Here is a 12526-nt window from a genome sequence, read left to right on the forward strand (position 1 = left end):
TATCAGACGCGTGTATCCCCTTCTATTCCAGGTATTTCGAGATATGTTGTTCTCCGTGGATATCAGTCGGGGTCAATGTCGTGGTTGGTCATGACGAAGCTTGTGGTGATATGAGCACAACGCTGTCTCCTACATTGCGGGTCAGTATTTGCGTCCATGAGATTCATGAGTGGTAGCTCAAATTATAGAAGATCCTACCTCGTACGAAAAGCATCTCCGACTTCTTGTGGATAGTCTGTTGTAATGTTAATGTCTGCCAGCCAGTGCAAGAAGCTTGCCAATAATACCTTCAGAGTCTCTCCATCTTCATCATCCTCATCCACCACGTAGACTGTCTCTACTACATCCCCAAGCACCAGGTTGCAATGGCTATCGTAGGCCTGTGCGACAAGTCAGTATTGGGCGCAGACGTGCTTCGTTGGACATATGTACGTGAAGACGGCCCTTCAGTTCGCGGTCACCCCTCAGCTTGACAAAGACGATCTCGTCCAGGGACAGGCGTACAAGATCAAGGGGCTCATCAATAGGAGCCCCGCGACCTTCATCAACATCAGCCATTATGAATGTGTCGATCGTTGACGCTGTAAGCTTGCTGGCGTGGTGCGGGTTATCAAAGATCGCGATTTGACTAGGGCGGAAGTTGCCGCCGTTGGGAGCCAGCCTTGAATAAATGTTTATGGACGCTTCATGGCTTTACGGGCATCAACACAGGTTTTATGAGCAGCTTCTTCTTGCAGAGGGAGGCAATAGAAAGCTACAATTCTCTTGAATCCCCATTCGCATGGTGCTCCCTCCTAGCTGGCCTCACTGTGTCCGCCACAAGTGCCGTTTTTAAGCTTCTGTCCATCTCCTCAAATAGTAAAACGGAGATATTCTACTCAAAAAATTACATGACGGAGAAGACATACCCCAGTCAGACTGCATATAAAATCTATCTGCTAAGGTAATAGCAACATGATTGGCAAAAATATATTCAATATGAAAACAAAAAAAAATTGACTGGTCTACTTGGGAGTAGATGGTTCTGAAAATTCCGAACCGGGGAGTCGAACCCCGCGCAACCGCGGATTCATAATTCTTTCGAATGGTGAGAGGCGGATATGTTACCGATACACCAGTTCGGAGTGGGGTTGAAGATCGGAATCACTATTAGGGTACAAGTAGGGCGGCAAAAGGATCCCGTCGCATCCCTGACCGGAGCTTCTCGTTGTATAAATATTCAATGGCGAGGCCATAGACCATCTTTCACCCAGACTACTGAGCTCTTTGAAATTGAAGTCATCACATCTGCCCAGCGGCAATAAAAATGTCCCAAATTTGCTATGTGTCTTCCACAGTCGCGTAACCCCCCCTGTACATCCCACCTGTACAGCATTATTAACACCCTTGAGCCTATGATACACCGCTTCCCCCATTCTCCGTCACGATATCTTCTCCAGGTGCAAGTCGTTCACGGCCATGTACCTGCTCAACCCGATCCAACCCCACCGAAACCACTTCATCTGGCTTATATGTGCGTCCGTCATCGCGCGCTGCGCTGTCCGGATCTCGCCCATGCCGCTCATGAATAACAGCGGTGACGGGTGCGCGCCCGGGCTGCGCTTCGTGAATGCGGCAATCATCATGCTGGTGATGGTGTCGAGGATGCTGGCGTATTTGCGCACCACATTGACGGTCGACAGCGTGTATAAGTCGACGGGGCTGTCCCACCCCGGGCGGTTCTTAATGAGGGACGCGATGAAGTGTCGCGCGCCGTGGTAGAGGGAGATGTGGTTTGGGTGCGCGGAGACGCCCGAGCGGTCGAAAGTGATGAGCACGTCGATTGTGGCGGTCGGCGCGTCGGCGGACTTGGAGGTGAGGGTATTGGCGAGGTGGGGTGCGAATGCGGAGGAGAGGAGCGAGGCGATCTTCTCTTTCGACCAGGTCGCCGTCATGCTATCCTGGAAGTCGCTGCGGGGCAAGGGGTCAGCGAACTGTGCGTTATCGCGGTGCGGGGGAAGGAAGGCGGGGGTTGACTTACGGATTCTCGACAACGAACACGTCGTCTTCATTTCGTAGGCCGAGCAGCATGCCGCTCTTGACCAGCTCCTTCTTTCGTGTTTCGCCCAGCCCATCGCCATCGCCTGCGAACCCGGTCAGTAACCTTGTCCCAATCGCGGCATTGGAGATACTTACCACTGCTTAAACACAAGATCTTGAGGTGGTTCCCCAACGCCGGGTCTGTCAAGGCCAGCAGCGCTGGCGCGAAGAACATGGCCTCATCGTCAGGGTGGGCGATAAGTAAACAGATCCGCCTGTTCTTCAAAGTCGGGAAGCGCCCCTTGACCGTCGCCACGGTATACAGCCACACGACGACGACGACGACGAGGATAGGGAGAGTGGAAAGTGTAACCCAGAGCATCATGGTGCGACGATTACACAGATCGGTTCCGCTGCAGTAGTGGAGTTCAGCACGAGGCTGTGAACGCGAACGCGAACGCGTATGCGAGGAGAGGAGAGGATGGAGGGGACGAAAGGCCACGGTTGCGACTTCGATAGCGATTAGATTAGTCCCTCATTTGGAGATCCGGGGTAACGGTCGTAGGTGGAGTGCCGCCGTAGTGTTGCTATAGTGTTACGTTAGTGGGGGATAGTGGACGACGGGGCAGACGGGAATGGAAAGGGTGCAGGCGTGGCGTTTGCAGGCGTGGCGTTTGCAGGCGTGGCGTTTGCAGGGTATCAACATGAAATAGGGGTCCAGTTATATTCTCGCCAGGTTGCCAGTAGCCATGTCGCTTGGGACGTGCCAGTCCACGTCCAGACCAGAAGAACAACCCTGCCCACAAAACCTTAAAAAGACTGCCGCGTCAATGTAAGGTACATGCACTCTACCTTGCGTTATCAATTTAGCATTTGTGGTATTTGAGGGGCGTGTCACTCGAGGAATAGACGCCGGAACACGTGCTCAACTGTTTTTATATCTGTCTGACAAAGCACGCAAGTAGTAGGCTTCTTTCGGTGGCAGGAACGATCCACTACTAACACAATGCCAGGCTACCCCCGAAAACCCAACCCTAGAAGATATCGGCTTTAGCTGCACATAGAACTATGGCGCGCCAACGCCGTCAAAAGGACGTATCGTCGTCAGACATCCCACTCGCTCATCCGGACAAATGCGGCCCTGACCCCAGCAGGCAGACACTCCTGGATCTCGCCGCTCAGCGTGGACTGCTCGACATTGAGACTGAGAATCGGAAGACCGGAAAGCTCCCAGCTGGGTCGGTTCCTCTACGGGACGAGCAGCCTATAATAGGGCGATTTGGGGAGGCTGTATTATGGAGCTCAAGTCTCGCCATGCTCCATTTTACCCTTGACGTGCTCACCCAACATCAATACGCCGAAGTGCTGTCCTGGCCGAGTGTCATCACGCAATCGCTGCAGGCCTTTGGCGGTACGTTTTATCATCGTGTCTAAATTGTTGATGGTACTAATATACAACAGTCATACTTGTATTCTTTTACGCATTACACCCGCACTCGGTTCCGGCGGCCTACTTTCCCCGCATCCCGTCACTCCTTCACCAAATTCTCTTCTTCGCAAGCAGTGTTGGGGGTGGCTGCTATCTGATCTACATCACCAACGAATACAGCTACTACGCTGTGCTAAAGCAAGCTCCGCCGTTAGGCGTGATATGGATTTGGTCAGTCATCGAGCTTGATCTGTTATGGGCATTGGGAAGTCTACTGAGTTGTCTAGCCTACTTGTGGCTGGGGGGATACTCTTTCATGTAATATTATATAGAGCCACGAACATAGAGAGAATCTCTGTTCAGTACTTCTTGCAAAAAGGAAATGCCGGGGCAATAGTTGTCCGTGCGATCACCTGAGTATCACGGGTAGGTCCGCCGGGCTGGGGCGGCGAGGCGGCACCAGATCAGGTCACCGGCTCCGGTCGGCAGTCGGGGCCAATCAGGGTAAGAAGGTTAATGCTCACAGTGATACGAGATATGAGACACGTATATATACACTATAGTCGAAGCTATGATTCTTGGCTTGAAGACTTTCATAGAGTACGATCTCATAATCCACGCCAGCCGCAACACAACCCTGCTCATCTGAGGATTTGATCAGTTGGCATAATGTTGTGGATTTATAACAAACTATCAAGATGACGGAAGGGCAAGGTCAGCCTCTGAAATTCACCATCACCCACTATCGCAAGCCTCAACATACACATGAAGAATTTATTAAGTGGATCGTTGAGGGCCACCTTCCTCTTGCTATTTCCGTCTTCAATAAGCACAGAATCCTTGGCTATACACTTGTGAGCGTTCTCTCTACCTTAGAGTACTACAGTGCTGATATAGGCGTCCAGTTCGTCACTCCGTCAGGGTAGCTGGAGGCGGTCAAGGACGAGGAACACTGGGTGGACACGTCGAAGGCCTTGGCTACTCTGGGATATGCGACTCAGTACTTATTGCCGAACGGGGAGACTGTTAACTTGCCAAAGTGACGGGGAAGGATACCCTTCTTTACAAGGAAGAGCTTCTGTTAATGTCTTATTGATTAAAGCACTCGCAATTAGAGTTTGAGCAGGGTACCAATATCCCTTTTTATCCCAAGGTCCCTATTCCGAACTTTGAATGAATCGTAAAACTCATTCAAACCGCTTTCCATGGGTTCTTTTCTGGTAACATTCGGTTTAATACGGCAAGATCGGCTCCTCGATCAATCGGTTTTCTGCCAGGCACCACCTGTACGGTACAAACTTGCAGAGCGGGGGTTCGCTGCCGGTCACCACTTAACTACAAAACATCAGTATGTTTTGGTGACCTATATTGGTGTGGTGAAGGTCTCGATTCTATTTCTAGTCATGCCGGGGGTTGGGTGAAACATAGGAGGTAACGGTTGTTTCGTCGGTTCGGTCCGTGACGACAACAATCGAGCGGATCTTAATGGTGATTCATACCGCGCGGACCGCGATAGGGCTCCGGCTACCCTTCCCCCGTTCTATTTTAATCTCGTGAACAACATAAAAAAGGTCCCAGATCGTACCGCATGAAGTTATTGTGATCCGCCTTGTCTAGACTCGTCTGTCACTGGGTCTAGAAGCCGAATGATGGAAGTGCGTGAGGCCCGCAGAGCGCAGGTCTCACATGATGCTAGCGGGGCTACAGCCTCATCGCATAACGACTGCTAGTAAACATAATGGTTTTATGCGAATGTCTTACCTGCAAGCCACTAGAAATTAGAGCTATCAGTGCCTGAAATGATTTACTGCGATTGGTCTACTAGGTTGTCACCGTTGGCTACAGCCGCAGCTCCGCCGCCATGGAAGTGGATACTCGCCCCAAACTAAATATGCATAGGGAGTCATCCAGCCTCCTATACAAATAACCCTTTCAATGGAAATTTTTTCGATTTCGATCCATCGTCATAAAAACCGTCTGGTGGTGCACATGAGCATAAGTACTATGTGCATTATTCCAAATGGAGAGAATCAGCTGCGGATCTTTGGAGGCTGTGCTTCGATCCCATGCATTATCACAGACAGGAGAGAGACTCTTGTAAGGGACAATGACGATAAAACGGACTTACATCAAAATACCGGGTTAAAGATCAGATAAGGGTTCCCACAAATGATGCCCCCCTGCTGTGTCAGGGGCTAAATATGAATATGTATCGCCCCATCTCTAGAACTGTTAGGACAGTAATTGTAGAGGTCCTTTTATTTTTCAGTCTAAAGACGCTATAATGAGCTGATATACTTGACTTTACGTCAGAGCGCAGAAAATATGTCTTGGATATTTATACTTATTACGAAGCAGTTAACCTAGACCGCCTTCATGAAATCTACTATAGATGTCAGCCGCCGACTTCAAGCGCTGCTGATGAGGCTAGAGAGGTCCCGTGTATGTAAAGAGTCTCTGACTAAATGTAGAAACTCCTATTGGACTGCTGCCGCCCGCTCGTTGACTTTAACGCAAAATTCCTTGGGATAGATGGAAGGAATTCCTATTAGCTCTGCCTAGTTGCAAAGTGGATTCCCATCAAAATCGTATATATGAGATGCCTGTCGTAAAGTTTGCCCTTTTTGGTAAAATACTGTCTCTGCCTTCGCTCAAATTCTAGAACAATTATCAGCCATTGAAGCTCCCCTATTTTATAGGGTGTATTCATAATGCCCACCGCGGATAGCAAGGCGTCGAGCGATACTGTTAGCATGTTCAAGAGAAACAAGGCTAGCAGCGAATCCAACAATGAAAAACATACAACTATTCTTAATCGACAAAATGGTGCAAAAAGGGCGGCAACTGTTGAGAAATCCATGACCCTGAGAGAATGCATTTTGGGGTTCCGCAAAGCTGTCGCCATGTCTCTAACTCTCTCTCTTGCCTGCGCCATAGTAGGCTACGGCCTCGTTCTGCTTGCGAGCTTCGTCACTTTGCCAGTCTTTCGACGCGACTTCGCCTGCCCTGGAGCTTCCCTCACCGAGGTATGCCAGATTCCAGCATCGTGGCAATCCGCCGTAATCTTTGGCCCTATGGCTGGACAAATCATGGGTTTATTCTTATCCGGCTGGGTTGTGGAGAAGTTTGGCTACAAAAAGACGATATTAGCAGCTCTGTCCTTGCTGTCAGGGTTCACCTTCGTTACATTCTTTGCGAAGTCGCTGCCTATATTTCTAGTCGGCTCGTTGCTTTGTGGTATCCCCTGGGGTATTTTTCAAACCATTACGACAAACTATGCTTCCGATATTTGTCCAACTGCGATCCGAGGATATGTTACTGCTTGGACCAACGTTTGCTGGATTATTGGACAATTGGGTGCATCCATTGTCTTACAGGTTCTAGTGAAAAATTCGACGGAGCTATCGTATAAGCTTCCACTTGGTCTGCAATGGGCATTCCCACTCCCGCTTTTCGTCCTTGCTATCATCGCACAAGAGTCACCATGGTGGCTTGTACGCCACAATAAGATGGAAGAGGCAAGACTAGCTCTGAGCAAACTTGTTAGCAAGAAATATATCCCCGCGGGATACTCAGTTGACGACCACCTCGATTTAATAATAGAGACAAACCAGAACAACATCAACAGCTCGGATAATGGTGTAGGATATATTGATTGTTTCCGGCGTGGGAATCTTCGGCGCACCGAGATTACTTTTGTTTTCTGGACGATTCAAAACGCATGTGGCACTGCCCTCATGCAATGGTCTGCCTACTTCTTTGTCGAAGCGGGCCTTACCCAGGAAAAGGCTTTCATGATGCAAATTATGCAGGCAAGTAATTTTTTATCAATCGCATCTAACACCCTCCTGCCTTTTGATAGTACCTAGTTCTTTCTTCTACTTACCCTTACTTATTTACGAATAAGAACTAATTGTCATTTTAGTACGTCGTTGGTTTTGTTGGTTTCTGCGGAAGCTGGGCCTTTATTGGGCTCTACGGCCGTCGAACCATTGAGCTTACAGGCCTTGCCTTGCTCTGCTTGGTTCTTTGCAGTGTGGGCACGGTAGCCTCTGTCCAAATCTCTATAGAGACGTCGGGCTGGGTTAAGAGCGGCCTGCTCCTCGCCTTCACCTTTGTATACGGATCCAGCGTCGGACCTATAACTTACACGGCTGTCTCTGAGATCTCTTCAACGCGTTTAAGATCCAAAACGATGAACATTGGATGCATTGGATACTTATCCTTTGGTGTCTTTAACAGCATCATTACTCCCTTCCAGCTTAACGCCACTGCCTGGAACTGGGGAGCTAAGACAGCTTGGTTTTGGGGGGGATCGTGCTTCCTTTGCTACATATATGTTTACTTCCGAGTTCCAGAGCTGAAGGGCCGCACATTTGGAGAGATAGACTGGCTGTTCGCCAACGGCATTAGCGCGAGAAACTTTGCTAAGACGACTGTGCCACTATTCGAAATTGGCGAAGCTGGGATTGTCCAACAGTCCCAAGATGCAGACAGCGTGGATTCGGCGCCACACCTCCCATCTCCAGTTCGAGTTGCACCTTCGAGTGCCGAGGTTTAATTTTTTGTGGGGATTTTGATTTTATTTTCATGATAGTCAGTACCCCTCAATTAGTATTCTACTCCTTTCCGAATATCTCTAGCTTTGCTCCAGAAGCTAAGTGGATTAAGAGAGCCTTGAACTGACCGCACAGTAGAACCTTAAACCTTTCTTCTGGCTCATCAGCCAAATCCAAAATATGGGGCCGCGGACTCTGAGCAGCCATGGACTAAATGGGCAGTGGAAAAGTTATAAGTGGACGATTTTCAGCAACGGCCGCACTGTACGTCTGTTGAGCTATAGTATTTTGTTTTAATTATAGTTATACGACACAAATTTTAGTTGCTAGTGTGTATGGTTAAGCATGGCGGTTTTTGTTTATCTTTTGAGTCTATGGTTGTATGTAGGAGCCTTATATTGTAGTGTAGTATAATAAACCAGCAAGAACATGAATGAACACAAAACAACCTCCTTGCACTGAAAACCATAAGAAATAGCAATATATGCACTGGCAATTAGAGCTGGCTTTGAATAAATCGATGAGACTTTGGACACAGGACGGGACTATGACTACGCAAAGATGTTGGCGATGTATGAACACACAAAGATATCTACAATCCCCGCTAAGCGCAACCTTTGCAACGACCTAGTGGCACGCACTGAGCTATCGATTCACCCATAAAGACTTGCCATTTATCTATCCCACTTACGCAACCATCTAATTTATATTTTCACGGCTGGGGCTGCGGGAACTGCTGCGGCCGCCTTTGCGGCGACAGCAGATTGAGCACCGACAGCTAGCAAGTTGTTGAAACCAGGGGTATTCTGTAGATACCGGGCGTTGAATCCAATAACAGATCGCACCTTTTTGAAAGTCGCAGTCTGTATTTTCAACTTTTGTGTCGAGACAAGCCACATTACGCCTTCGCTGCAGGGCGGGGTAGTCAAGGACCCAGAGTAGCTACATCACCACTGGTCAGCATAACCTCGGACGGCAGGGGATGCTTTGTTATCTCAGGGATCTTGCCACATAGACATCAAGCTCAATCATTTGCTTACCTCTGGAATGATCCGGCGAGAAGAATATTGACGAGTTCAGACATGACGAGCGGCTTAGTCTCGACTACCGATCCGGGGCTAGCTATCTTAGCCACCTGGGAAAAGACGGTTTCCAGAAGGGCGGACGAAGTACCAGCCGCCGTAGCAAGTGATGATGGAGGAAGCTGAACAATGGCGCTGAGGTGGCTGTCCGCCCGCGGTGCGGAAGCGGCCTCGCCGCGGCGGGAGTGTGGATGGCGGCCAAGGTCGCGCTTCGCCGCCGGCGTTATTACTTGAGCGGTAGCAGCATCGGCAGCGGCGGCGACGACGCCGTTGTCGAGGTCCACAAAGACACCGATGACAGCGATATCCTTTTCTGGGGTCTGGAATACCATATGCATTTCCACTAGGTCATGTCAGCTTTCTTCTCATTACTAGTCCATCGGATGCGGTCATACTGGCAAGGCTAGTTCCATTGTCCAGATGCTCGCTCGGCAAATGGAAGTGAAACTGCTTGAAGTCGTACGTCTTCCCACCAACTTCAAGTGTTCCACCCTTGCTAACCACCTCGACGGTTGTACCCAAGTTTTCGAACTCAGTCCCCTCTGGCATATCGTTGATCTGAAGCTTTACATCGGCAGCGGTAAGCGTCTTAAAAACGCCATCAACCATGTTTATGGGCGATTGGTTCTTTCCAGTTGCGCACAAGACGTTCGCGGAGCCTCCATCGAGTGCAGCCCAGTTTAATGGCCCCTAGTTAATGAATGTTTGATTAGTAACGGTATTTTGTCTGGAAATGTATCCAAACAATGGTAGAGCATAATCGAGCAAGGTAAGCTAGTGGTGGACGGGGATATCGTACAATGGCACCCGTATACCCAAAGGTCTTAACTTCAATAGGGGCTCCCTCCGCGCGGGGGGATAGATGGGTTCCGTACGCGCATGACGCCGATGCATGCGTCACAGACGCGGCGACAATCAATATCCGGGCAATAAATATTGACATTGCAAGATCTGCTTACTTCGACAACTATAGATGATATGTAAAGAATGGAAATATATGCCCAAAAAAAATCAAAGTGCTTGAAAACGTGATATAAATGAAGAGTAAACAAGTAGCAGGGGCAACGATGATATAGTCTAGACTGAATTATTGAAAAATGTCAAGAAGAAATATACTCAAGAAGAAATATACTCAAGAAGGAATATACTCAAGAAGGAATATACTCAAGAAGAAATATACTCGTTGAGGCGGCCATCCCGTCATATTTGTGTGCCATCGCTGCCGCGGCACTGGCCGAACGACTTTGCGTCTACCTCATGGAATCTCATAGTCATACCAGATTATTGCGTGGCTTTCGGTATCGTCGCCAGCAGATCTAAAAAAAATGAGGCCAAGGAATTTGTGACACTCTTAAAACTGGAAGCTATGCCAAGGTGTAGCATCATGTATTGCGCCTCGTGATAAGCCTTCCGCAAAAGACTTTGGCCCGACGTCGGTCAATAGCCAAGTCAAACATACCAGGCACTCACTGATAAGACCCGTGATGGCCATCTCATTCGCCTATTCTCTGACTAAATACACTTATCCACAGAAATCAATTATCGTGGGAGAGCGATTCCTAGCATTAGGCGTTTTAGGGGGTAACATTGGGCGTTTTAGGGGGTAATTCGCCAAGCTATCCCTTTCTTGGCTCTCACATAGCGCTTACCCACTTCCCGTTCGTCGATAGGTGGCTGGAACAAATGTCCAAGACATCAATCAAAGTGGCCCTTACGGCATGATTGGCAGAAGCTTGTGTATGACTTGGAAAACAAGACGCCCCATTGTTTTGAATCAATTATGGTCGCTTTGGATGCGTGTTCCTAGCATCTGCAGATAGTGGTCGAAAGCTCGGGCCAGGTGCCCCAAGCTCGCCTAATTTCCCTCGAACTCAGAAGGCCATTTTATGCAGACGTGGCCGGTTCCCTCTTGCAATACAGATTATCTCGTTAAGTCGATACACGATTAGTCAATTTTCTAGATAACTCGATAACTTTCTTCGGATCCTTCCATTCATCATACAAATCACGATACACACGATATTGATTCCCTTTTCCTGATTATCGACTTAAACTAATTACTAAACTACTCTTAGAATATTTTCAAAATGCCTTTGAAAAAGCTCTATTCTATGACTCTCGAACAGCGAAAAGCCCTCGGAACCTATACAAAAGGCCACTATACAGTGGTTCCTTAAGTAATACAATCATTGACTTAGCTAATCTACAGTCTTATAATCCCTTAGCTCTCGATTTTCAGACCTTGATGATACTCCTAATACTCTAGAAACAAACAGCTCTAAAGCTTAGCGTCGCTGCGCTATTGCCTAGCCTAAATTAGAAGCTGCTCTTTACTAGCAGAGGCTTATTAAAGAGCGTAGCAGCATTACAACTATAGAAATCTTACAATCAAAGGTGAAGATTATCTAGAATTAGCTACTATAATACTATGGACTACCTACACTAGAATTTAGCTACAGATAGATCATAAAGTTTTAACAATAGCATAATATATTATATCAAACTCTACATAGCAAAGCTGGATCTATTAGTGTTACTGTAGAAGAACAAATGAAGGCTATACAAACTATTATAGGGGAATTTTTAGAGGACAATATTTACAACATAGATGAGACTGGGCTTTACTAGAGGATGAGCCATTTACAGGGCTTTATAACACAATTAATTATAGGACAGAAGAAGGATAAAGCATGCATATTAGTAGCCATTTGTGTTAATGCTGCTAGAACAGATCAACTTCCTCTTTGGTTTATTAGAAAGGCTAAAAAGCCTCAAGCTTTACAACACGTTAATGTAGTGGCAATAGGTAGGGTTTAGAGGTGGAATAAGAAGGCTTAGATGAATCAATTTGTTATGGCAGATTGGCTAAATGCTTTCTATACTCATATTGGTACGTCACGTTCTATACTGCTTACAATGGATAACTTCTCAGCCCATATCGCTACAGTGGAATCGACGCCTCCTCCTCTAAACATATGAATTATCTAGCTTCCTCTAAATGCAACCAGTTGATATCAACCTCTTGATCAAGGTATTATAGCCTCTTTAAAAAGCTATCATCGTCAGAGTTCATGCTCAAATCTTTTAGCAACAACCTAGATCTAATCAAAACAATGACAATACACTTGCAATTTGCTAGCTTATTTAATCATGGCATCACGACATTACAAATACAACTATCTATAATTGCTTTCAAAAAATCATGATTCTTTTATGCCTAATACAGCTTCCTATACACCTACTTCCTGTTCTAAATGACTTATATACTCAACAAGCTGGTCATATATTAGACACTACAGACCTTTTGAACTTTTTGAATATAGCGGAGGAGGGAATACAAGAGGTGGAGGGAGGCTTAGATGAGGACATAATTACACAGGAGGCGATGGCTCTATATATACAGGTTTCCGATGCTTAAGATGATGATGATGAGGAGC

At 47.4% G+C, this 12526-nt stretch overlaps 6 protein-coding genes and 1 non-coding gene across 7 annotated transcripts; 3 read left to right on the top strand and 4 right to left on the bottom strand.

Annotated features, from left to right (window-relative positions):
• Positions 1-88: 88 nt before the first annotated feature.
• On the bottom strand, positions 89-558 carry LSM3 (U4/U6-U5 snRNP complex subunit lsm3; the record flags this gene model as incomplete). The annotated part of the gene is made up of 4 exons (XM_024465046.1): positions 89-129; positions 199-235; positions 288-380; positions 433-558. 4 exons carry the CDS (start codon positions 556-558, stop codon positions 89-91), a joined length of 297 nt encoding a protein of 98 aa, XP_024327312.1.
• Positions 559-1030: 472 nt separating this feature from the next.
• VC83_01367 lies at positions 1031-1124 on the bottom strand (the record flags this gene model as incomplete). The annotated part of the gene is made up of 1 exon: positions 1031-1124. It is a non-coding gene; the product is annotated as a tRNA-Glu (tRNA).
• Positions 1125-1421: 297 nt separating this feature from the next.
• Positions 1422-2404, bottom strand: GPI12 (N-acetylglucosaminyl-phosphatidylinositol de-N-acetylase; the record flags this gene model as incomplete). Its single annotated transcript, XM_024465047.1, has 3 exons — positions 1422-1950; positions 2021-2123; positions 2176-2404. 3 exons carry the CDS (start codon positions 2402-2404, stop codon positions 1422-1424), a joined length of 861 nt encoding a protein of 286 aa, XP_024327103.1.
• A 683-nt stretch (positions 2405-3087) lies between these two features.
• Positions 3088-3770, top strand: VC83_01369 (uncharacterized protein; the record flags this gene model as incomplete). The annotated part of the gene is made up of 2 exons (XM_024465048.1): positions 3088-3430; positions 3481-3770. The coding sequence occupies 2 exons, from the start codon at positions 3088-3090 to the stop codon at positions 3768-3770; spliced, it is 633 nt and encodes a 210-aa protein (XP_024327102.1).
• A 376-nt stretch (positions 3771-4146) lies between these two features.
• VC83_01370 (uncharacterized protein) lies at positions 4147-4491 on the top strand (the record flags this gene model as incomplete). Its single annotated transcript, XM_024465049.1, has 2 exons — positions 4147-4302; positions 4375-4491. The coding sequence occupies 2 exons, from the start codon at positions 4147-4149 to the stop codon at positions 4489-4491; spliced, it is 273 nt and encodes a 90-aa protein (XP_024327331.1).
• Positions 4492-6159: 1668 nt separating this feature from the next.
• VC83_01371 (uncharacterized protein) lies at positions 6160-8398 on the top strand (the record flags this gene model as incomplete). Its single annotated transcript, XM_024465050.1, has 3 exons — positions 6160-7260; positions 7374-8044; positions 8146-8398. The coding sequence occupies 2 exons, from the start codon at positions 6160-6162 to the stop codon at positions 8007-8009; spliced, it is 1737 nt and encodes a 578-aa protein (XP_024327332.1). The 3' UTR covers positions 8010-8044; positions 8146-8398.
• Positions 8399-8542: 144 nt separating this feature from the next.
• On the bottom strand, positions 8543-10032 carry VC83_01372 (uncharacterized protein; the record flags this gene model as incomplete). The annotated part of the gene is made up of 4 exons (XM_024465051.1): positions 8543-8949; positions 9048-9432; positions 9485-9779; positions 9889-10032. 4 exons carry the CDS (start codon positions 10030-10032, stop codon positions 8712-8714), a joined length of 1062 nt encoding a protein of 353 aa, XP_024327265.1. The 3' UTR covers positions 8543-8711.
• Positions 10033-12526: the final 2494 nt, after the last annotated feature.

This window comes from Pseudogymnoascus destructans (genome assembly GCF_001641265.1).
Source record: "Pseudogymnoascus destructans isolate 20631-21 unplaced genomic scaffold scaffold_3, whole genome shotgun sequence".
NCBI lineage: Eukaryota > Fungi > Ascomycota > Leotiomycetes > Thelebolales > Thelebolaceae > Pseudogymnoascus > Pseudogymnoascus destructans.